General features: G+C 39.5%; 1 protein-coding gene across 6 annotated transcripts in view; it reads right to left on the minus strand.

The window, feature by feature from the left end:
• The window catches only part of LOC108111545, a 115296-nt gene that overhangs the window by 84006 nt on the left and 8520 nt on the right, over nucleotides 1–22770 (minus strand). For all 6 annotated transcript variants that reach the window (XM_041817952.1, XM_041817953.1, XM_041817950.1 and 3 more), the window contains exons 2-4: nucleotides 3814–4072; nucleotides 3414–3584; nucleotides 934–3347 (exon numbers count right to left, since the gene is read on the minus strand). In XM_041817952.1, the coding sequence (XP_041673886.1) occupies nucleotides 934–3347; nucleotides 3414–3584; nucleotides 3814–3892 (2664 nt within the window). In that variant the 5' untranslated portion in view covers nucleotides 3893–4072. The remainder of the gene's footprint in view (nucleotides 1–933; nucleotides 3348–3413; nucleotides 3585–3813; nucleotides 4073–22770) is intronic.

The following is a 22770-nucleotide window of genomic DNA, read 5'->3' on the forward strand; positions in this document are numbered from 1 at the left end:
GGCACTTAGCCTACAACGTTAATTTTTTATACCCTTTACTCGTAGCGTAAAAGGGTATATTAGATCCGTTGAAAAGTATGTAACAGGTAGAAAGAAGCTTTTCCGACCCTATAAAGTATATATATTCTTGATCTGGATCCGTTTGTCCGTATGAACGCTTAGATCTCAGGAACTATAAGAGATACAAAGTTGAAATTAACTATGCTGCGCAAGTTTATTACAGCATCCTACCACGCGCACTCTAACGTCCACATTTCGCGAAAAACTAAAATCGCTTAAATCTCAGGAACTATTAGAGCTAGAAGGTTAAAATTCAGTATGTATAATCTTCAGATGCCAGCGCATCTTATAGTGGTACTATCCGCCCACACCCACCCATACGCCCACAAAGCTCAAAAGACGGTTATCGCATTTTCTGGAAAAGCTGATATCTCGTTAACTATAAAAGATAGAAAGTTCGGATTATGCATGTAGGTTTTTATGATGGCCCAAATGAAAATTGTTTTTTTCCCATCTAGCCACGCCCACCCTAACTCCTACAAAACCCGGAAAACCAAAAATGCAAATCGGAAACTATAAAAGCTACAAAGTTGTGCTTAAGCATACGTATTTATGAGTTTTCATCCGGCCACGACCACTCTAACGCCTACAAGCCGCGGAAAACTATGGCGTCTAGAATATTATTATGAATGCCTTCGTTAGACCTTGTATAACTTATTTCTGTTAATATCTATCTATTTACCTGACAATAGGTTGCGCCTTGTGAATTTCCACTAGCAAAATGAATATTTTAAAATTATGTAAAATAGTAACGGGTATCTTATAGTCGAGGCACTCGACTAGAGCGTGTCCTCTTTTTTTACATTATGTTTTTCTTAAGTATTATTTTTATCTTGACATTTGAATAATCTACTAAGTATACATTTTACATACCTCATGTAAACTTGATGAATTTCTTAAACGATGTGTCTCCTCTAGATTGAAAATCTCCGCTATGTTCTCATTCTTTTTGGTGTTGTACTTTAATTTGACGTCTGCATTATCGATCAGACCGTCGCTCGAGGAGCCCTGCTGGTATTCGTCCGAATTGCCCTGATCTTCTGGCGGGTCCTCGGAAGATTGCTCCTGCCAGCAGTACTTGCTTACCACTGGGCAAAAACTTACCTCCTTGCCAAAGGAGTGTCTCGATCCAGATGTTAGCAGGATTCCTAATGGTTTTGTCTGCATTGACTCCTGCGGAAGGTTTTGCATTGAAGTGTAAGCACTGCTCACGTAGATATCTTCCTCAGGCTCCTTTCGTCCATCAAGGCTGTCCGATAGATTGGGCGTGCTTCTGACCAGACTACGCTGCTTGGCTGTTAATGCCTGAGACTGAAGGCGGCGCTTGTACAGAGATCTTTGCGAGACTTCCGGGCATGGAATCCCCTTGGTCTGGCTTGTAGCACCAAAATGGCACTGCTTCAGGAAATAAGAGTATGATGTGCGCAAAAATGTGGGGTCCTGGTCAAATGATTTTACGCAGTTTTTAATAGACAACGGCTGTTGCTGATTTTTCTTCTGTGGCGGTGCTGGTTTTATGTTTAGTTGCACATGATGCACTTGTTCAAGCTTTTCGGCTGCATTTGAAATGCAGTCCTCTTGTAGAAGTTGATCCCCCATAATTGGTTTATCTGTTAGTATTGATACATTTTTGTCGTATATCTTGCTGATTTCATCCAGCAAAAAGTTTCCCGTGCAGATGACTGACTTGTAGTCACCGCCGACAACGCTTCTCCGGTCTGCCATTTCATCTACCTCACTCCTCTTGTCGTTTTTCCGAAGTTGCTTTGCCGTTAGTAAATTATCCGTATAGTCCAGAAGCGTAAGGTCTTGGTAGCTGACATTTAAATATGCCGAACTGGCGACGCCTAAATCTTTTCGAGCGCATTCGTTCCAGATGCAGCTTCCCTGAATCCTCGTAAGGCTTCGGCAGTCTTGAGAAAGGCTGTCTTGGATATCTACCTGTTTCAAGTTTAGCCCCTCGGCGAAGCTTCTTGCTTTGTTGCTGTCGCAGTTCCACTGGCTAGAATGATTGTAATGGTAGCATCGGCACCGCCCAATATACTGCAGCTTGTTAAGTGATTGTGTGGCGTGAATGCCGTTGCAGCTATCGATAGAACTGGCGCTATGGCTGCGGCGGGAGTAATGGCTGATTTTTTTTTTTTTGCTGGCCAGAGCGCAGCTGAGTGCTTCGGGTGCTGGACCATACGTCTCGCCGGTACCCGGCAAACTGTTGAGCAGTTCAATTAAAGAGACTGTGAACGACGTCGATGCCGATTCAGTAGGCGATGGCAGCGACTGAGAGCTTGCCCTCTCCTGGTAACTATTAATAGACGACGGAGAATGAGAGCTGGGCGCTACGGGTGTGTCCACCGTTTTGTCTATTTTTGGCTGACACAAATCATGTCCGCCATTGAAGTAGCGGGAATGTTCCGCGCCGTCTTCCATTAGCAGCAACTCCTCTTCTTCTTCGAAGAGCTTGTCGAAATTATCCGGTAGAGACTTAGACTTTTCATGCTGCTGCGTCTTTACCTCACAGTAGCCGGAGTCCACGGATAGATTTTCTGCCGAATTGGGCGGCAGTCGTCGAGTGGAGTCCGGCTTAATGGTTCTACGTTCATACGAGTCTTTGCTGATGAGGCACGAGCTGATAAAGCTGTGGACGCTGCTATTGCTGGATGAGCTGGAACTGGAGCTGGTCTCTAAATCTGAATTTAGCTCAACCTGGTACAAGATCTTGGAGGAGAGTTCTCGCGGCTGCTGTTGCTTCTCAAAGTTGATTTTCTTCAATTCATGGTATGTCTGATGCAGGCGACTACAGTCACTTGACTCGTACCGCTTCATAATGGATAGCGAAGAAGACGACCCCTTCCTGCTCTCCGTAGTGGTGTCATTTATCCCAGTTCCGGGATTTAGTTCGCAAATGAGCAAGGGCGAACTGTTGGAGAGAATGCCCATACTATGGTGCTGCTCCTGAAGCGTGAATTGGCGTTCCAGAGACTCAAATTGCACCAGGGAAGAGCTGCGTGATAGCGAATGGTGGGAGTCGTTTTCCGAATAAAAGTCGTCGAATGTGCCGCCTCGCCGACAGCTAATGCTGCTCCATTGCCCTTGACTTTCATAACTCTCCCGAACACAGGCGTCTAGGGTCAGGAAATGCTCCGAGCTATTGTCAATCTCGGGGTCGGGGATTAGAGAACGGCGCAACTGAATGCTATCCTCAAAACTCTGACCGGAATCCAAATCTTGGCCGCGTTTTGGTCGCTTAGGAGGGCAAACGAAGTCGCGTTCAGATACTACATCGCCATCTGCTCAGAAAAGTGCAATTATATGCGAATATGTAGAATTGAAGAATGGAATCTTGATTAGCTTACCCATAACATCAATGCGTATCATTGAGCCTGTTTCGAGCTCCGTGGAGCTCCAGATGGGAGATCGATGCATTTGACAGTCCCTCCAGCAAACAGGGCTGTGTTTTTCGTCCTCGCTGGTCTCCTCTATGATGGGATCTAATATATGCCGCGAGATAGACAAGAATACAGCATCTGCAAAAGAGCGCACGATGAAAGATGATGATTTTTAGCGTTATTGTCCCACAATCTAAGAATTTTATATTTCCAGAAAAAATCTTAGAAACGAACAATGTTCACAAGGGTTAAAAATATGGGAAAGGTTTAATGTAAATGCTTATTTGGCCCGTTTTTACATACAGCAACAATTTTTTAAAAGTTTTATGATAAGACTAGTACGTTTCAAATAAATCTCAAAACTCACCTTGCTGTTCCAACTTGCTTATACTCTTCCAATTTGGGGCTGTGTTATGGGTATATCCAGCAATATCTACATGCTCCATTTCAAACCTTCGATTTTTATTTTTCTCGATAGCAAGCTCTTTCAGTTTTCTTGTTTTTAAGGTTTAAACATCTTTTAAGTTGTCTCTGCTTCCACATTTAAATAAGCTTCTTAGTTTTTCTTTGCCCAATAGACGTCTCAGTTTTGTCAAAAGATTGTTGTTTACAAAAAAAATTTATGTCTGCAAGAAAAATACAGCAATATTGTCAATATTAAACATATAAAGACATCTTATCTAAAATTGCAGAAACTACCACCAGATTAAATATAATTTTCATTAAACCATCACTATACTTTAATACTTTCAGTAATTCTTATTTGTTTCTCTGCTCACTTCTTTTCGTTTTATAATTTTTGTGAAAAAAAAGTACAAAAAATGGAAGAACGAGAAATTTTTCCAATTTTTTTTAACTTTTCAATTTTGTGATATTAAAGTTCACATTCATCTAATTATTGATTAAAAGAAATTTAAACAATACGATAAATTGGCAGATAAATGCAGATTTTAGGAAGTTTAATTTTATTAAAAAGTATTAAAAATTGTTTACATGAATTAACTTGATTGAAATATAGATCCCTTACATTGATTACACTTCCCAAAACAAAACAAAAGGAAACGCTATAGTCGAGTGCCGCGACTATAAGATACCCGTTACTGTTTTACACAATTATTTTGCTAGTCGAAATTCACAAGGCGCCACCTATTATCAAACGAAGCATGTTGCGTAATTGATAATGACGTCACAAACCAAGTGAGGCCTTATAACCTAAATTTCTTCATAAATAGCGAAATAATGTTCCGATTTCAAAAATTTTTGGTAAATATTAACAAAAATAAGTTATACAAGGTCAAACAAAGGCATTCATAATAATATTCTAGACGCTACAGTTTTCCGCTGTTTGTGGGCGTTATAGTGGGCGTGGCCGGATGAACCCTCGTGGCAAGTTGCAGAGGCATTTCCTTCATACGTATTCTTAAGCACAACTTTGTAGCTCTTATAGTTTCCGAGATTTTTGTATATTTTGTTTTTCGGGTTTTTGTAGGGTTTAGTTTAGGATGCTGTAATAAACTAGCGCTGCGTAGGGACCTCAAGAATCTTCATTGTTAATCTAAACTTTGTATCTCTTATAGCTCCTGAGATCTCAGCGTTCATACGGACAGACGAACGGACGGACGGACATGGCTCAATCGACTTCGCTATTGATCCTGATCAAGAATATGTATACTTCACAAGGCGCCACCTATTATCAGACGAAGCATGTTGCGTAATTGATAATGACGTCACAAACCAAGTGAGGCCTTATAACCTAAATTTCTTCATAAATAGCGAAATAATGTTCCGATTTCAAAAATTTTTGGTAAATATTAACAAGAATAAGTTATACAAGGTCAAACAAAGGCATTCATAATAATATTCTAGACGCTACAGTTTTCCGCTGTTTGTGGGCGTTATAGTGGGCGTGGCCGGATGAACCCTCGTGGCAAGTTGCAGAGGCATTTCCTTCATACGTATTCTTAAGCACAACTTTGTAGCTCTTATAGTTTCCGAGATTTTTGTATATTTTGTTTTTCGGGTTTTGTAGGCGTTAGATTTGTAGCGTAGGATGCTGTAATAAACTAGCGCTGCGTAGGGACCTCAAGAATCTTCATTGTTAATCTAAACTTTGTATCTCTTATAGCTCCTGAGATCTCAGCGTTCATACGGACAGACGAACGGACGGACGGACATGGCTCAATCGACTTCGCTATTGATCCTGATCAAGAATATGTATACTTTATAGGGTCGGAAACGCTTCCTTCTACCTGTTGCATAGTTTTCAACGAATCTAGTATACCCTTTTACTCTACGAGTAACAGGTATAAAAAGAAGAAACGGTATAGTCAAGTACCGTAAGTTACCCATTACTGTTTTACACAATTTTAAAATATTCATTTTGTTAGTGGAAATGAACAATGTGCCATCTTTTGTCAAAAAAGCATGTTTACAAACTGACGTCGCTGCCCATGTGAGACCTTGTAACCTAATCGTCAATTGTTAAGACTAAATGTTCAGTACATGTGATAAATTCAATGTGCTCGTATGTTTTTAGGTCCTTAGGTTCCATTTCTGTAAAGTGTAACTTATTATTATGTTGAACTTTTAGAAATCTAAAAGTGGATAACATTTTTGCCCCTCTTATCCCGATTCATGGCCATATATTGTTGCAAATGCATTTTCGGTTTGTATACAACTTTGTTAGTTGTTTGAAGCTTATGTGAGACAGTTTGTTATGCAAAATATCGACGAGAATATCGATCGATTAGATTTATTGATGTTTTATGTTTTGTCGTCTTTACAGTAGGCGTGGCCATACGGGCCAAAAAATGATCACTTCGGTGGCGACTATTAGATATCCGTTATTACTTACAGTTCCTGAGATCTCAGCGTTCATACGGACAGACTGAGAGACGGACATGGCTTAATCGACTTCGCTATTGATACTGACGAAGAATATAATATTGAAACGGTCTCCTAGAAAGAAACCAGTTACCCGGTTTAAAGCAAAAACGCGGCAGATTGTACATGCCTAAGATCGAAACTTGGTAAAACAGCTTGACGTAAATAGCAAGTGGGTCTTTTTTGTAAAATTTCACCGTGTGATTGATTTTTTGGATCGTCTTGCTTTTCATAGGATTATTGATTATTTATATTCCTGAGTAATTAATAGACTCACTTTTCTGATGAATTAAAGTACAGATTGCACTCTTTGCACTCCTGTCAGCTTATATAAAATGTTATCTTTCAATTGTATTCGTCCTAGTTATTAATTTATTCTCTCAATTTATGGTCTCGGAATCTAGTATACCCTTTTATTTTACGAGTAACGGGTATACCTACTTTTAGACACAGGTACTTAGAAAGTTATATTACTCCAACCCCGGGGCAAAAAGACATCGTGGCAGCGGAGAAACCTTACACGATGAAGTCAATAAATCAGCAAAAAATGTTCAGTTTGGGTGCTTAACATAAAAACACCTTTTTTTATCCTAAATAACCTTAAAGACTTCGACGGTATTATCGGCTTCGACTTGCTTAAACAAGCGAATGAGACACTCAATTTTACCAGGATTGTTCTACACACAAACAACGGGGATGAAAAGATCCGAATCACTGGGGCAGAAAACGTCAACGTTATTTAAATTGATGACGTTCCCTTGGCAAATAAAACCACATTTGATAAAATGATTGTCAAAGATCATAAAGCCTTCGCTGACCCAGACGAAGCACTTCCATTACCATAAACACTATAGCCATAAACACTATAGTATGGGCGAGTCCCAGTGTGTTACCACACTCGACCTCAAGTCAGGCTTACATCAGATAGAGCTGGCAGAAAAAGATAGGGAAAAAACAGCTTTTTCTATAATCAATGGCAAATATGAATTTTTTAGTATTGCTTCCAAAGGGCTATCGATGACGTACTAAAAGAAGAAATCTCTAAAATATGACGACACTATATTCTCAAAAACAAAAGAAGACCACGTTAACGACGTGGACTGGGTCTTAACCAAGCTCTTAGAAGCAGAGTATGAGAGTTCTTTAAAATGAGCGTCGTGTACTTGGGCTTCATAGTGTCACCAGGAGGACTCCGAACTTCACCTGAAAAGATAAAAGCCATCAAGGAATTTCCCCCACCAACAACACCTTTTCTCTTCAGATCTTTTCAGGGACTCTGAAAGGGAGAAAACGGAAAATATAGTAAACACCAATCAAGAAAGATTGATATCAACATGAGTAAGGAACAGAAAGAAAGGTTCGACAGGCTGAGAGAAATCACAAAACAAATTACGCGACCAACAAGCGAGAGCTCCTTGCCATGGTTTGGGCTTTTAAAAACCTCCGGAACTACATATACAACCATTTACTATTCGCCGAGTGCCCGGGACGTAACCTTAAAATTATCCAAATTCATCATCGCATAATTTAATTGTGGATTAACATTTGAATTTCCGTGTATCGGGGCATTTAAACTGTTCAGAATGAGTGTTTATTTTGTAATTAGTGCTGTGGGTATTTATAAATCTTGCTGATTTCTTTGAACATACATTCAACTCCAAATAAAACAAAAGGAATCGCTATAGTCGAATGCGACTATAAGATACCCGTTACTGCTTTACACAGTTGTAAAATATTCATTTTGCTAGTTGAAATTTACAAGGCGCCACCTTTTTTCAGAGAATGTATATTGAGTAACTGATAGTGACGTCACAATCCATGTGAGGCCTTATAACCTCAATTTCTTCATAAATAGCGAAATACTGTTCCGATTTCAAAAACCTTTGGTAAAACGATAGATATTAACAGAAATGATTTATACAAGGTCAAACGAAGGCATTCATAATAATATTATAGACGCTACAGTTTTCCGCGGTTTGTGGGCGTGGCCGGATGAAAACTCGTGGCAAGTTTCAGAGACATCTCTTAAATACGTATTTTTAAGCACAATTTTGTCGCTCTTATAGTTTCCGAGATTTTTGCATTTTCGGTTTTTTGGGTTTTGTGGGAGTTGTGGGCCACGCCCGCTCGGCTTGATCGGAAAAAACAATTTGCATTGGGAGCATCGGTGATAGAAAGTTCGGATTAAGCATGTAGGTTACCGAGATATCAGGTTTTCTAAAAAATGCGAATACCGTCTTTTGAGCAATTAACAGACGTTTATGATATATCAACCAGTCACTTGGCGCCCCGCCAATCGGAGATTGCCGCATTCTACCATTTCCACAAGCGTGATCAGCACCCCGACGAGTTCGTCGGTAACTATATGGCCGTATTAAGAAGTTTGTCGGTAAGATGCAATTTCGGACAAATGTTAGATCGCATGTTGCGGGACCGATTTATGTGTGGCATGCGCGACGAAGGTCTCCAGCGAAGCCTGCTAGCCGACCCCGAATTGACGGTGCAGCGGGTCATGGCACGAGCCGACACTAGTGAAGCAGCCGCTGCGAGTGCGTTGTCGATTCGAGGCGACAATGTCCGACGCCTCGAGTCTTCGAACACCGAGTCCATCCACGGAATAAGTTCGAGTTGCGTGGGGGTCGGCACGTCCGCAAGAAGTGTCCGTTCCGCAACGCCACTTGTCATTCCTGTGGTCGAACTGGCCACATACGTCTGGTATGCCGCAGTAACAGTCAAGCTGGGTCAACCAAATCTTCATCTTCTACGCCCAGTTACATGCGTAATAACAGGCCATCACACGAACGCGTTCATCAATTACTTCCGGTGGTCAGCCTCAAAAAATCCGTGGCCGTGGTCATGCTAGTTCGAATTTGATTCATGGTCGCCCGTCACCATGATGAAGGAATCTTCGTATCGGTACATCTGCGCAAACGGTAATCCTGATCTCGTCAAGTGCCACCTAAAGCTAAGCGACTATCAACGTAACCCTATTCCGGTCAAGGCAATCACCGACACGTCAATCCGCTACAACAATCAGTTCCATCTTACAAGGATTTGGAATCATTCTTGAACGATCCGCCGGTCATAATGGATGCGATTGAGAAACGAAGCTCTTCGTACGACTCCATACGAACATAACAATCTAATTCCAATGTTATGTTATGTTATGTTGATGTTTATATAATCCGTCCAGACGTGGAGTAATTTAAATTAATCTGTGTGGGAATAGATTGGACACAGTAGATCGAAATATCTATCTTCGGGTTACTGTTAGAGTTGGCTAGAGAAGAGCACTTGACTGGAGGTTGTTTATAATTTGGATAAAGGTCCTTAAGTAATGAGTGATAAAACTGGCACGCCCAATAAGCTCGAAAGGCAGTTACCGCTGAATACGCTGAAAACGGAATGCTGCGCCCACAAACCGAAAAGAACTAAAAACAAAAAAAAAAATCTCGGAAAATACAAATGCTAGAAAGTTAGGATTGATCTATAGATCCCACCGCAGTTCACGGTGACGCCCGTTTTAACGCCCATAAGCTGGCGGCGATATTATACTAACAATTTTTCGTTTTCCTATTTCCGCCTCATTTCGTCACCAAACACAATATATTTTGTTCTTGTTTCTTTCTGGAACATCTTCGAACCCTTGCACTGAAATTCATTCATTATACCTTTTGATTGCCATTTAGAGTATATTTCGCATTTGTCGGGTCAGTAAAATGAGTGATGATTTTTTCAGTTTAATTATCACATATCAGTGGGCAGAGTGAAAGGCAATGACAACAGACGTGTTTTTATATCGATCCGCCCTGTAACACTAAAAAAGCCGAACTCTATTTCGAGAAAAGACGCTCAGAGTGTACTCATGGGTACTTCTGATTATGTGCCTCCCTTATAAAGTGTTATAATTACTAATATAAGGGATAATACAATTTGTTACAAATCTCTCTCTCGAAAAACCATAATGAGCAAGTCTCGGAAACAACAACAAGACGAACGTCGGCTCTCGTTAATCAGAAATAACGCTTACTTCTATATAATAACGGTAGAATTAACAGATCCAACAAGTCGAATACGGAGAGAGCACGCTCGCTCTCTCCCGGCTTATTATGTGCAAGCGGCACATCACAAAAACAGCCGTGGAGTGCCAAATGTCCGTCCCCCGACCCCTATAACATAACCAATGCACTGATTATTACAACAACGACCAGCACAATGCCCTCGTTTAAGACGGTCATTCCGACACTAACGACGACAACAATCAGCACAACAACCACATCAACTGCAGTTTGTGCCTCGTCAGCTCTTACTGACAAAGTAGCCCCTACCCGCCCCAGAAATACAAAAAATAACGGACCACTAATACAAACAGGAATCGATCAGTACGTGCAAATAAAAAGAAAATGTAGCCCTCAATCACCAAAAAACAAATGAAGAAAACTGTAGCCACTGTGACAAAAATGCCCTGACAGGAAACCGATTTTATATTCTTAGTAACCCTAAAGATGATGATAATAATGCTCAAACACCTAAGACTGACTAAAGCCACCATCAGGCAAACTGTGCAGAAATGGTTAAAAAAATAACTGATCAAATTGGAGCAAACAAATTCTATGTAAAGTCCATAAAAAGGGGTAATGTTAATGAAACAAAAATACAACTGAACGACGAGCAAGATTACCGATCAGTGGTCAAGCAAACCTTGACAACGGAAAAATTAACTACTACACCTAAAAACTTAAAAGTAACAAAAGACTACAAGTAAGCGGAATGGGCCTGTGGGATGCATGAATTGTCAGGAATACGGCCACACGAAAACTTACTGCCGGTCGAAATCCTGTAACCCGGAACAATTATCCACATATACCGTCGACCAACGTATAATTGCAAACACACCATTGCCTAACAGCCAAGAAGCAATGCTGGTAACTATAACCAACGCAATGGTAGCAATACAGCAAACGGTGCTGGAACTTACGCGCTCCCAAAATCTCCTTTTGGAGCTATAAATCAAACAAAAATATGCTTAGATGTTTTCCTTAAAAATATGTTTCTGTAATGCGAATGGCATCTCACAACACAAATACGAGCTTTCGCAGTTCCTAGATTAGTATGACATTAACGAAATGCTTATATCAGAGACACACCTAACAAACAAAATGGCAAGGCTCATGGCGGTACTGGAATACTGATCAAGAAACGCATCAGGCACTATGTGTTGCCATCATTTGCAACAGCCTGTATACAAGCTACATCAATACACATCGATACCAGCCGCGGTACCTTAAACCTTTCCGAATATGAATTTGTACAGTTTTTCGACCTATTAGGTGACCGATTTCTAGCGGCTGGTGATTACGCAAAACACATCCATTGGCGCTCTCGACTTACCAATCGCAAGAAAGGCAGCTGTACAACGGTATAATTACACCCAGAAACAAGCTTGGTCTTACCTCTCCCTGGCAAGCCTACATATTGGCCAATAGGTCCTAATAAGAAGCCTGACTTCATCAATTTTGCCGACACAAGAAGACGTGGACCACGTGGAACACTTAACAGATCTGTCATTGGATCATTCAGCTATTTTACTTTATCTCTACATTTACAGCTGTCAGAATGCATACATGCTCTAACCTCCCGTAAAACAGGTTGGCTTAAATACAGAAAGTATGTAAATACCCATATTGACAGCTCAGTTGATGAACTAGTGTCTGTAATGTCACTAGCTGCACAACACTCCACCCCTATTATACCGGCTTGTAATCCTGATAACAACTGGCGGGTTTCTGCACATATTAACGAACTGATACGCAATAAGAGAAGGCTTCAAAGGGAGTGGCAAGGGAGTGAGGTCCATAAGCAAATTTATTTCCGCATCCTCCCATGCCCACTCTAACGCCCACAAATCGGAACAATATTTTGCTATTTATGAAGAAATTTAGGTTTAACGACTCACATGGTTTGTGGCGTCACTACCAGTTACTCAACATGGTTTCAAAGCAAAATGAATATTTTAAAATTGTGTAAAACAGTAACGGGTAAGATTTGAATACTTGTCGTCAGTCTCAAAGAGAGAAGATTCAAAAAATATTCACTGCGTCAATCCCAGATTGCAAAGTCATTATTTTAATTATTGGATAAGACTGTAACAGGTATCTCATTGTTATATTTTGTTATTGCTTATTTTTCAATAAATTGTAAGATGGTTTTCCGATTTGAAAAAATATCGGTAAATTGTTAGGTGTTGAGACGAAAAGAATATTTAATTTCAACTCAAAACTTAAACCCCATATTAGGGAAATTTGTTTACAATTTTTTGCGCAATTTATTGGCGGTAAATTGGCCATGTCCGGTAGAGTGTCCCAAGGTAACAGGTGCGATTTTTTTTTAAATTAAAATCGCATACCCTCTATTTTCTTTCCAAATGACCTTATGAACATAGAAAATAAATATTATGGCGATTGAATCAGGACAACGTGCCGACTTTATATCGAACATTAAATTTAAATTTCTGTATTCGAATAAGTATTGAAGATTACTAAAAAATCGAGTTTATTTAGGTCATAAAATATTTATATACACGAATCATATTGCTATTTATTATTATGTATATGTGAGAAAAACATAATTCTAAAAATTTTCTTTTTAAGGTTTGTTTTTTACGGTCTGCATAAATCTTCTGGTGTTCCTGTACGCAGCGTAATAAAAATTGCTTTTGATCCTCTTCAACTGTAATTAATCCATGAAACTCTTGCATCATCTTAACCGCTCTTTCAGCAACATCATTGACTTGAAACCTTTTCTTAGCATTGAAACCTTTTTCTTGGCACTCGCGAATACTGAGATTTGCACTAACGGTTACAGTTAGAATTAAATTCACTTGACGAATGTTGTAGAATAAAACTGCTAAGGCTTGCTTATTAGAAGGAAGTTTTGGTGTTTCGCATCACTATTAAGAATCTTTTTAACACTGCGTAATAATACATAAACAATTACATAAACAATTGTCGAAAGTGTCGAACGTAGTTATCAAGTATCGACAAGTTAAAATGCAAGTCAGCACGGGTTATTGTGCGTTTTAAATTTCTTTCAACGTCATTCAAAAAAATTTAGACTGTGAGCGTTAAAAATTTTTTTTTGTTTGGGTTCTGAAAAAATATGTCTAAAATATCTCCATTGCTTAAACAAACAAACAACCCAAGACTTAAACCATAATTTTATTGTCGTCAAAGTTTTGTGGCGCCAAACAGGAAGAAAATGCGTGTTAATGACCTACACCATACAAAGTATAAGTGGCAGCTTTAGGTCTTAGGCGACAGAAGGTCATTGCTTTGCACTTAGAGCCATTAAGATTTAATAAGTTTGCAGAGCACCAGTTTTGAAAATTATTAAGGTCAGATTGCAGTTTCACCTGGTAGAAGGCATCAGTATATTGCAGACAGAGTTTGACATCATCTGCATACATAAGTACTAGGGAGTCATTAATAACCAAGGGAAGGTCGTTAATGAATAAGGTAAAAAGTAACGGACCAAGGTGGCTCCCCTGGGGGACCCCGGAGGAAGCATAGACTAAAGCAGACACTGAATTTTTAAAAAGAACTCGTTGCGTTCTACCTGTGAGGTAACTGCTAATCCATCCCAGGAGATCAGTAGGAAAACCGATAAGGTCAAGTTTTTCTAAAAGAAGGCCGTGATTCACGGAGTCAAATGCTTTACTGAAGTCAGTGTAAATGACATCCGTCTGAAGTTTATTTTGGAAACCAGTAATCACGAAGGATGTTAGTTCCAGAAGATTGGTAGTGGTAGACCGTTGCTTCATAAAGCCATGCTGGCAAGTGAGGCACAAGAATTTTTTCGAAAAGTTTCGGAATTGCTGATAGTTTAGATATACCTCTGTAATTTTCAGCATCCGATTTTTTTCCCTTCTTGTGAAGGGGAATGATAAGGGACTCTTTCCAGATAGCGGGAAACGTGGACGTTTCCAGGGAAAGGTTAAATAATTTTAAAAGGGGTTTGGCCAGGGTATCAGAGCAGTACCTAAGCACACAGCCCGGTACCCCGTCTGGACCTGGCGAAAAGACTGTCTTCACATTCTGAAGATCCTTTATAACCCCACATTCCGACAGTCGGGAAATAAAGTTAGACCGGGGGATATCGTAAGCGTAAGTCTGCGCGTTTATTAACAAAGGTGAATAGGTAGTTTGAAAAAACTGTGCAAAAAGATCGGCAATTTCCTGATCCGTGCTTGCAGTAGATTTTCCAAACGATAGCAAAGACGGAAAAGTTTTAGATTTACGCTTAGTGTTAACAAAACTATAGAACTGTTTCGGATCCAGGGCAAACTGGTTCTTACATCGAGCTAAATAGTTCTTATAGCACTGAGCGTTATGCACGGTAAAGTTAGACCGAGCCACCATATAATGCACAAAACAGTCATTGCTATTAGTTCTTAAGTATTTTTTAAATAATCTTAATTTGATATTTTTTAGAATAGAAAGGTGCCTTGTATACCAAGGGGGTTTATCCGCCATAGCCGGATACCGCAACGGAACAAAGCGATCAAAAATTAGGTTTAATGTACTATAAAATATATCTAGAGCAGTCGACATATCGGTGCATGCGTACAAACCAGCGGCTATCGATGAAACATGATGAAGAGCAGACCGGTACGTATTATTTTTCCGCATTTGGCCAAAGCACTCTAACATCGAAAAAACGCGAAGATCTCGGTAACTATGGGAGCTAGAAAGGAGCTAGGAGCTAGGAGCTAGGATAAAGTATAATTATTCTTTGAATACCATTAAATACATATTCTTGAGTTGACACCGCAGCTCAAAAATTGTTATGGAACTATAAAAGTTAGAAAGTTGGCTTAAGTATGTATTGTCTTGACATGCCACCACATTTCAGGGTGGTGCTGCCCATTCTTACACCCCCGACATCGATAAACGGTAGCCGCTTGGCTTACCGCTGGAACGCTCTATTTACATTGTATATAAATATTTACATATATTAATCCGAAGTAATAAATAAATATAACATTATTTTTTAACATTTATTTTTTTGGTGCTTGGTTTGCATGACTCCCTGTTACCCAAATGCAATGGTGGCCCACAAGCGGACCATGCAATTGCAAGCATAGATGAAAATTCTATAATTATGCGTGTGAATAGGCGGCTGCACTAGGATTGCAAGCTGGCTCTGAAAATCACTGGAAGAGAAGTCGGCAATATGTAGACGCAACGTCCTCACTTTTTGGAACTTTCGAGGCGCTCTCTTCTCTTCACTTCCTCTTGGGAGTAAAGCGGCTAGAAAAAGTGGCGGAACTTCAGTACGCGTTCAAGGAGACGGATTAGCTAATTGTGAGCTTGAAAGGATTTTAAGGCACTACGATGAGAATTTCCAATCGAAATCCGAAGAGCGGTACTTGGACCAAGGGCGCGATCCAGAAGATCGACTTAACGTGCCCCAAACGTTAGTTGTGCGTGTGTCGATTGGACAGGCTACTGTGATGCCTTTTACAAGCCTTATACATAAAAACAATAATTTGAGTAGTGCTTAGATATTAGATATTTCTCAAAGAGTCGTTGCCAGGAAGTTGCGATAATGACATAAGTCAGCTCACAGAGACAAATTACTAAGTGACTTGGAAAATTATGATTAAAAGGTAAAAAATTCTCGTCTTGTTCTCTTACAACACGTAAACGTTATCTATACGTTGCCCAGCATGGAAATGGATAATACGGACTTAATACAGTCGATGTTAAGCACGGTCAATATTTGCCAATGGTTGCAATCCGCCGCATTCAGGCCTTGGATAATCTTGGGTAATCGTAGCACAGCTTGGCGGACTGCGTAGAATCAAGGTTAAATAAGGAACCCACAACGCTTGGAAGCTCCATCGAGAATACAGGTGCTCGATATATCGACAATTATTTGAGTAAGTCGTGTGCTCTTTCCCGCTGCACTAGCAATGATGACTGTCGATTTTGTAAAATGCGCCATTATACGCTATTGCAATTCTCTGAGCTTGGTCATATATCATCGCATCCACATATTGCACCTGCAGCTATAGAGAACGTATTTCAATAGAGCAAGCGACCAACGTCGGACTAAAACCCAGATGCATCTTACAGATGCTTATCGACAACGTCGTGGAATGTTTCTTTAAAAAAATGTTCTTCTCGCCATACGAAACCCGGTCAACGGTCTGCATGCAGTCAAGCAGCTTTCTTGAATACAATTCGGTTACTTCCTGACATCTGAGTCTCAGCTTTGTCGCGGAGTTGGGATCATATATTGCTGAGCGTTGATGCACCTAGATCAGTACAATTAAGTGGCCAACGACACCAAGTTCCGGGCCCTTATAAATGTGGGCTAGTCGAATCCGCGAGAAAGGAAAATATAAAACTAAAATCGGATAAAAAACACGTAAATACATCAGAAACAATATTTTTAAGCAAGGGATAGAGGTTATTATAATTATTGAAAAGGACACGAGAGGATTCACGCTGACTAAAATTAGATACACATCTAGGCAAATTAATAGGTAAAAATTCCGTGAAAGCCTAAAAGAAAACATTAAAACATGAATGTAGTAAATTAACAGAGTCCACAGATTAGTCATAACAAGAAAAATCGCTATAGTGTCCTAAACAATTGTAAAATATTCATATTGTTGTTGTTTTGTAGTTGAAATGGAAAAAATAACTAACTGATGGTGACGTAACTGTCCCTGTCATATACATCTTCATAAATAGTGGAATACTTTTTCGATTTGAAAAATCTTGGTAAATCTGTAGATATTGACAAAAAATGTTATACAAGGTCAAACGAAGACATAGATTATAAAATTATGGACGCCACAGTTTTTCGGTTTGTGAGCGTTAAAGTGGGTATGCCATTTCTAAAATAAGTCAGTAAGTAAGTTCCTAGGCCTTGCTTTCTACCTCTTATAGTTCCCGAGATTTTCTCATTTTTGGTTCTCGTTTTTTGGATGTTAGAGTGAGCGTGGCCAGATGGTGTAATAATAATACGTATTTGGGGCGCCACTAGAAACTACATGCCTAATCTAAAATTTCTATCACCTATAGTTACAGAGATATCAGCGTTTCTACAAAAAGCCAAAATTGTGAGCGTAAGAGTAGGCCGCATTATGATACCACCATAAGATGCGCTGGCATCTCAAGACTAGAAGGTAGGCTTATTACGCAATAAAAAAATAAGGAAAACTAAGACATTTCTTGATACTGGGGTCTCCAAACAGCGGATCAATATTCCAGGATTGGTCTAACAAGGTAAGTGTGAAACAATTTTGTTGTATGAGGATCATCAAATTTTTTTGACCATCGCTTAATGAACCCAAGGATGAGGTTACATGTACGACAATATGGATTGAATAATAGAAATCTAAGATAGCATTTAAATCATTTAAATCAAAACCGTTGCTAAAATCAGAATAAGTTGCATTGGTCTGCATTTAATTGTTAAATCCATCAACTTTCACCTTCAGTAAGTATATATCTTCGAAAGTAAGTATATCTTCGCTTAAAAAAATCATATTTGGACGGTGACAGAAGCGAGTAACATGCATGTTGCAAATGTCACGTTCAAATACTTTGCGAACTGCGAACAGCTTAGAAAAAGGCATTTCTATTTTTCAATATCAATCCTACTGCCCTTTTTATGAATCAGGATAACATTTGGAAAAACTAATGTTAAAATCGACAATTAAAAGATTTTAATTATTTGTTTAAAAATAGATGAGGAATAAAACTTAAAAAAAAAACTTAAAATCAGTCAAAAGAGAACTTTCTGTAATGATAGGGATAATCCGAGTTTATTAAAGAACTGATACTATTAGTTGTTTTAAAAAATGTAGATGCTTCAAAATTATTCAAGAGTGCCGATAAAGGCAATGCAGAGGATTTCCGATTGGCATTAACAAAGTAATAAAAAACTGCTTGGGGTCAGTTAAATTCAGTTTTACACTTATTTAAGTAAAGAGAATAACAATTACTATTAACAACGCTAAAGTCAGAGCAAGCCACCGATTAATTCGAAAAATCATAAGGCTCTTCCGAAAGCTGTAAAGAACTCAATAATTAAGCAAGGAGTTCATCATAAAAAAGTTCAGCTGCCTATTTAAGGGGTTACGTACAAAACTATCGTGTCGTATATGTCTAAAAGTCCATCTATAAAGTCATAATTTGCCAAATGCGTAGAGTAGGACTAAAACTGACGGCTCGAATTGATCCTCCTTATTTTTTTGGATAGGTCTCAACAACCCGTGCGAGGTGCCAAGATCATAGTGTCGTTATTTACTCCATTTCGGACGCTGATGAAGAGTTGTAAGATACTCCTGATGACATTTTCAGAGTCTTTGGTACATGGATTCAATGGTTTTAATGACTTAATCAGGATACAATCAGAAAGTGAGCTGGTGTCAGATAGTCCGATTCCGTATAACATAAAGGACTCCAATTGATTACTGCGCTGATTTTAGCAAGCAAGATGCACATCTGCTCAAGGTGAGCGTTGAGTTCGATGTTGTGACGAAAGTAATTATGCATTGCATCGAGCGATCGTTTAGCTCCAATAAAGTTTATATCATTGTAGCTGTATATTTTTCTGTACTGGGCCGGCACAGCGTACTAGTAGTGCTTCTGGGCTGTGGTTTCTGTTGAGTCTGATGCTGCTGCTGGGAAACTTAAAAAGGACCTGCAGCCGGTCCCGGACCTCGTCTGGCTCCACAACGATCTAGGATATACATTTGTCGAGAATCGTGGGAAACCAATCATGCGTCCTGACCAACTGAGAGTGGGGAACATGTTGTCCATGTCAATTTTCGGTTCGAATCCAAAAGTTCAACAAATATTGATCCTAGTCTCGTAGCCACAAAAACATATTCCACCACAAATGGAAGTTGATGAGATCAGCAGCCATCATACCCGTGGAGCACAAGCTAATGGGCTTGATTTGAAGTCCAAATGACGCCAAGCCTGCCTTGGGATGTTGTCAAGGATTTCCGATGTCCTGTTCCAAACGAATATATTTAGTTGTGTTGGTGTATATAATAACCAAAAAAGCACTATTGTTGAGTCAGACCATGCAAACACAGTTAGGTTTTTCTGTCGCAATCCAGTTGAGATCGATGCGTCCGAAACATTAAGGTTAAGGTTGTTGTAATACATCTTTCGCCTTGTGATTACAGAGCAAACGTATTTGATTCCCAAAAGTATATCAATCGGAGAGTTTGTCGAATTGTATATCAGCCAGCTGCCGATCCTTTATATAATTTGCCTTTCCAGAGAAGAAGTGATCCTGACAATCACGTGGGCATGAGTAACCATATGGTATGCCAAAATATGAGACTTGATGTGAAGCGTGCTGCATCCCCTTGCCAGTAACCAATTGTAGATCTTGGATACAATGTTCGGGTACATAAGGCAGTTTTCAGCCCGTGTCCAGTAAAACACGACATGTTATGGGATCTCCCTTTGTATTCTCAACATAAACCATGGCCGCACTTAGTGTGCTTCACTTTAAATCCTTTTCCTGCGAAGATTTCGCAGTGCTCATTCAACTGCTAAAGGGCAGTACTGCGTGAAGCAGCTCCATGCTTAATACACGCTTCGCATTGATCCTATCTGGTAGACCGGAAGGAGTGATTAACCCAATTAACCCAGTTACGCTGTCATTGAGTGTTTTTGGTCACCGAGTTATTGCTCAAACGTATCTGCGAGATCTAAGCCGTTCCGTTTTTTTTCCAGAAGACATTGACGGGCGACATGTTATCGGCATAGTGAGACTGGCCGTTTAAAAGGCTGTCTTTAACCTTAATATATTTTTCAAAAGTAGATCGAAAAAAATAAACAGTATTTGCTGTTGTTTGAGACGGCTATATTGAGTTCAGTTACTTGAGGTGTTTAAATTTTTGTCTCCAATTATGAAAGTTTTAAGTTACGGGTCGGACTATCCTTATGGTAAGAGAAGTATTAATAAAAGACGTTTACATTTGTTGAGTTATATTTTCAAACTAATTTATTTATTCATATTCGACTCTTACGTAAGAATTTTAAATGTACGCTTATCTAAAGATCCTTGCAGACTTTCCCGCTCATCGTTGGGGGTTTTCAAGTGTACATATATTATCGATTGTGTCCATAGAAATATCTGAACTTTCTCAGGTCAACCGATGTTCGGATTAGAATTTATAACCTCATTGTACAATGAGTAATTCATTTATAAATATATCGGCGTCCAGGGTACTTCGTATTTTCGTAACTTCTGCGAGACAGCACAGCGAGTTACGACCGTTTTGACTCATGAAGCTCGACAATATAATCCCAACTCTTGTGTCGCGCCTCAAGGCGCATACTCTCTCGTGTTATTAGAACATAGTCCTCTATGTCTTTCTCAAGAGTCTTGAAATCTACGATCGGAGAGTGCTTTTCACTCAATATCATCTTAAAAAAAAAGCGTGGTATTCCCCGAATTCAGATTGCCACTGAAAATGTACTCACCTACGAATTCTAGGAATCACGCTGCGAAACGGCCTTCCTGACATATCACACGTTGCACGTTGCAATTTTAAATTTTAATTATTGTCCTATAAGACTCGTCCATATTGACTCTCGCCATTTATCCATACAAGATCATGGTGCCGTCCCTCATCTTATTTCATTTCTCATTTTCCACATCACAACACTTGTCATCCCTGTGAGACAGCCGTTATAGTGCAGTCATTACTTCCCCTCTCGAGTCTTAGACGCTTACAGATGCTCCCGCCACAACTCTTCCCATCCCTGTCAGAGAGCTGTTATAGTGCGATCAACACTTCCTTTCTCGGGTATCAGACGCACGATCATTAGTGCGTCTATGCTCTCGTTCCATTTTTGGGTCTTTGGAGCACACTCACTCACTGCTTTATGTCCATAACTACATACAATAAAGCTTTTAAACAATGTTCTTTATTATTAATATTACTCAGTACTTGCCATATAGAGGTACAATATTAAGAAATCTCTATTTCTGTAAATTTTTCCGCAACACTCTCCTTGACCAGCGAGCATTCGCCATTCCATGGTGCCTACATGGTTCTTATTATTTGCATGAGGAAACAATTTTGAACTTCCAACGCCGCCAGGTATCGATCCGAGCTGGGATCTTGTGGCGAAGCCATTCCCTCCCTTTATTTCTTCATGATGATCAGTAACAGGTAATAACAATGAGTTCTTATTTAATATATACAAACATACACACAAAATACTTACTTACATACTTACATAAGAAACTGATATCGGCTCATCCCTTTCCGATTGGATACTATGATAAGCATAAAGCAGGCATTATTGCCATTACTCCAAGCTTATTGATTTCAGGGTAACATTGAGTAGTCCTTTCTGGTCTCAGAGGAATGGGAGATTCAGTTAGAGGGTAGATAAAATTGAACCCTCATAAGACTTTATTTTCACCGCTCTGACTCGGTCGTATTTTCCTTAATGTACCTATGTCTTCTATTTTAATAAGACTAATGGCCTTTGTTAATATCTTAATCTCCTATTTTCTTTTCACTTCATTGTCTCTCTCTCTCTCTCTATACGATATATAACCGTCGTCGCATGCAGACGTGTTTTTATTGTGCTCCGGGAAAAAATTTAATAAAAACATAAAAGTGCAGAGAATGGTTTCGTAAATCTTCAACAACAAAATCTTCAAAGACGCTTTTAGCGATGACATCGATAATGCTTATATTGATTAATTAATTAATTAATATAAAGCATAACACTTAAAACTCAAACAAACTCAACCTCGATGCAATAAGTCTAAACAACGTTCGCACACAATGTCAACGTGAGCAAGACATGAGACGGCCTTCAGTACAAAAAAAACAACGCGGACTGCTTATTTAAAGCAGCCGAAAGTAAAGCAAGTTTTTTCCAAGCGAGGTCAATTACCCCCAACCTGACCGAATTCTTAATGCTCCCCCTCGCTACCATCGATGTCTCTGCAGCCAAAGAGTGCAGTAACTAGCACCGCAATATCTTTGCAACGTCAACCATAACAACAAAAACAACCGCAACTATATCCACAGCGCGTTTAACGACATCATCAGCTAGCAGCCCAAGCAATAATACGTCTGCCGCTGGGCTGCCCGAAAAACAGAACCAAAACAAAGAAAATATAAGGCTGTGTTCTCAACGAAAATGAACCCGTGACAATGCTAGCATAGCTGCTCCATAAGAGGAGGAATTTAGCGCTAAGACATTCTTCAATATCCTTAACAGGAATAGAAAGCCGCAGCCACTCCTTAAGGTTGAGCTCGAACCAGAAAATAAGCCCCTTAAGAAATACGAAGTGCTTACTATATAAAATCTTCAGTTCCTCCTACAGCAGAATTACAATTGAGGAACCGCACAAACGCAATCTCACGGTGCAA

Source organism: Drosophila eugracilis, unplaced genomic scaffold (assembly GCF_018153835.1).
Source record: "Drosophila eugracilis isolate 14026-0451.02 unplaced genomic scaffold, ASM1815383v1 contig_116, whole genome shotgun sequence".
In the NCBI taxonomy this organism is placed as follows: Eukaryota; Metazoa; Arthropoda; class Insecta; order Diptera; family Drosophilidae; genus Drosophila; species Drosophila eugracilis.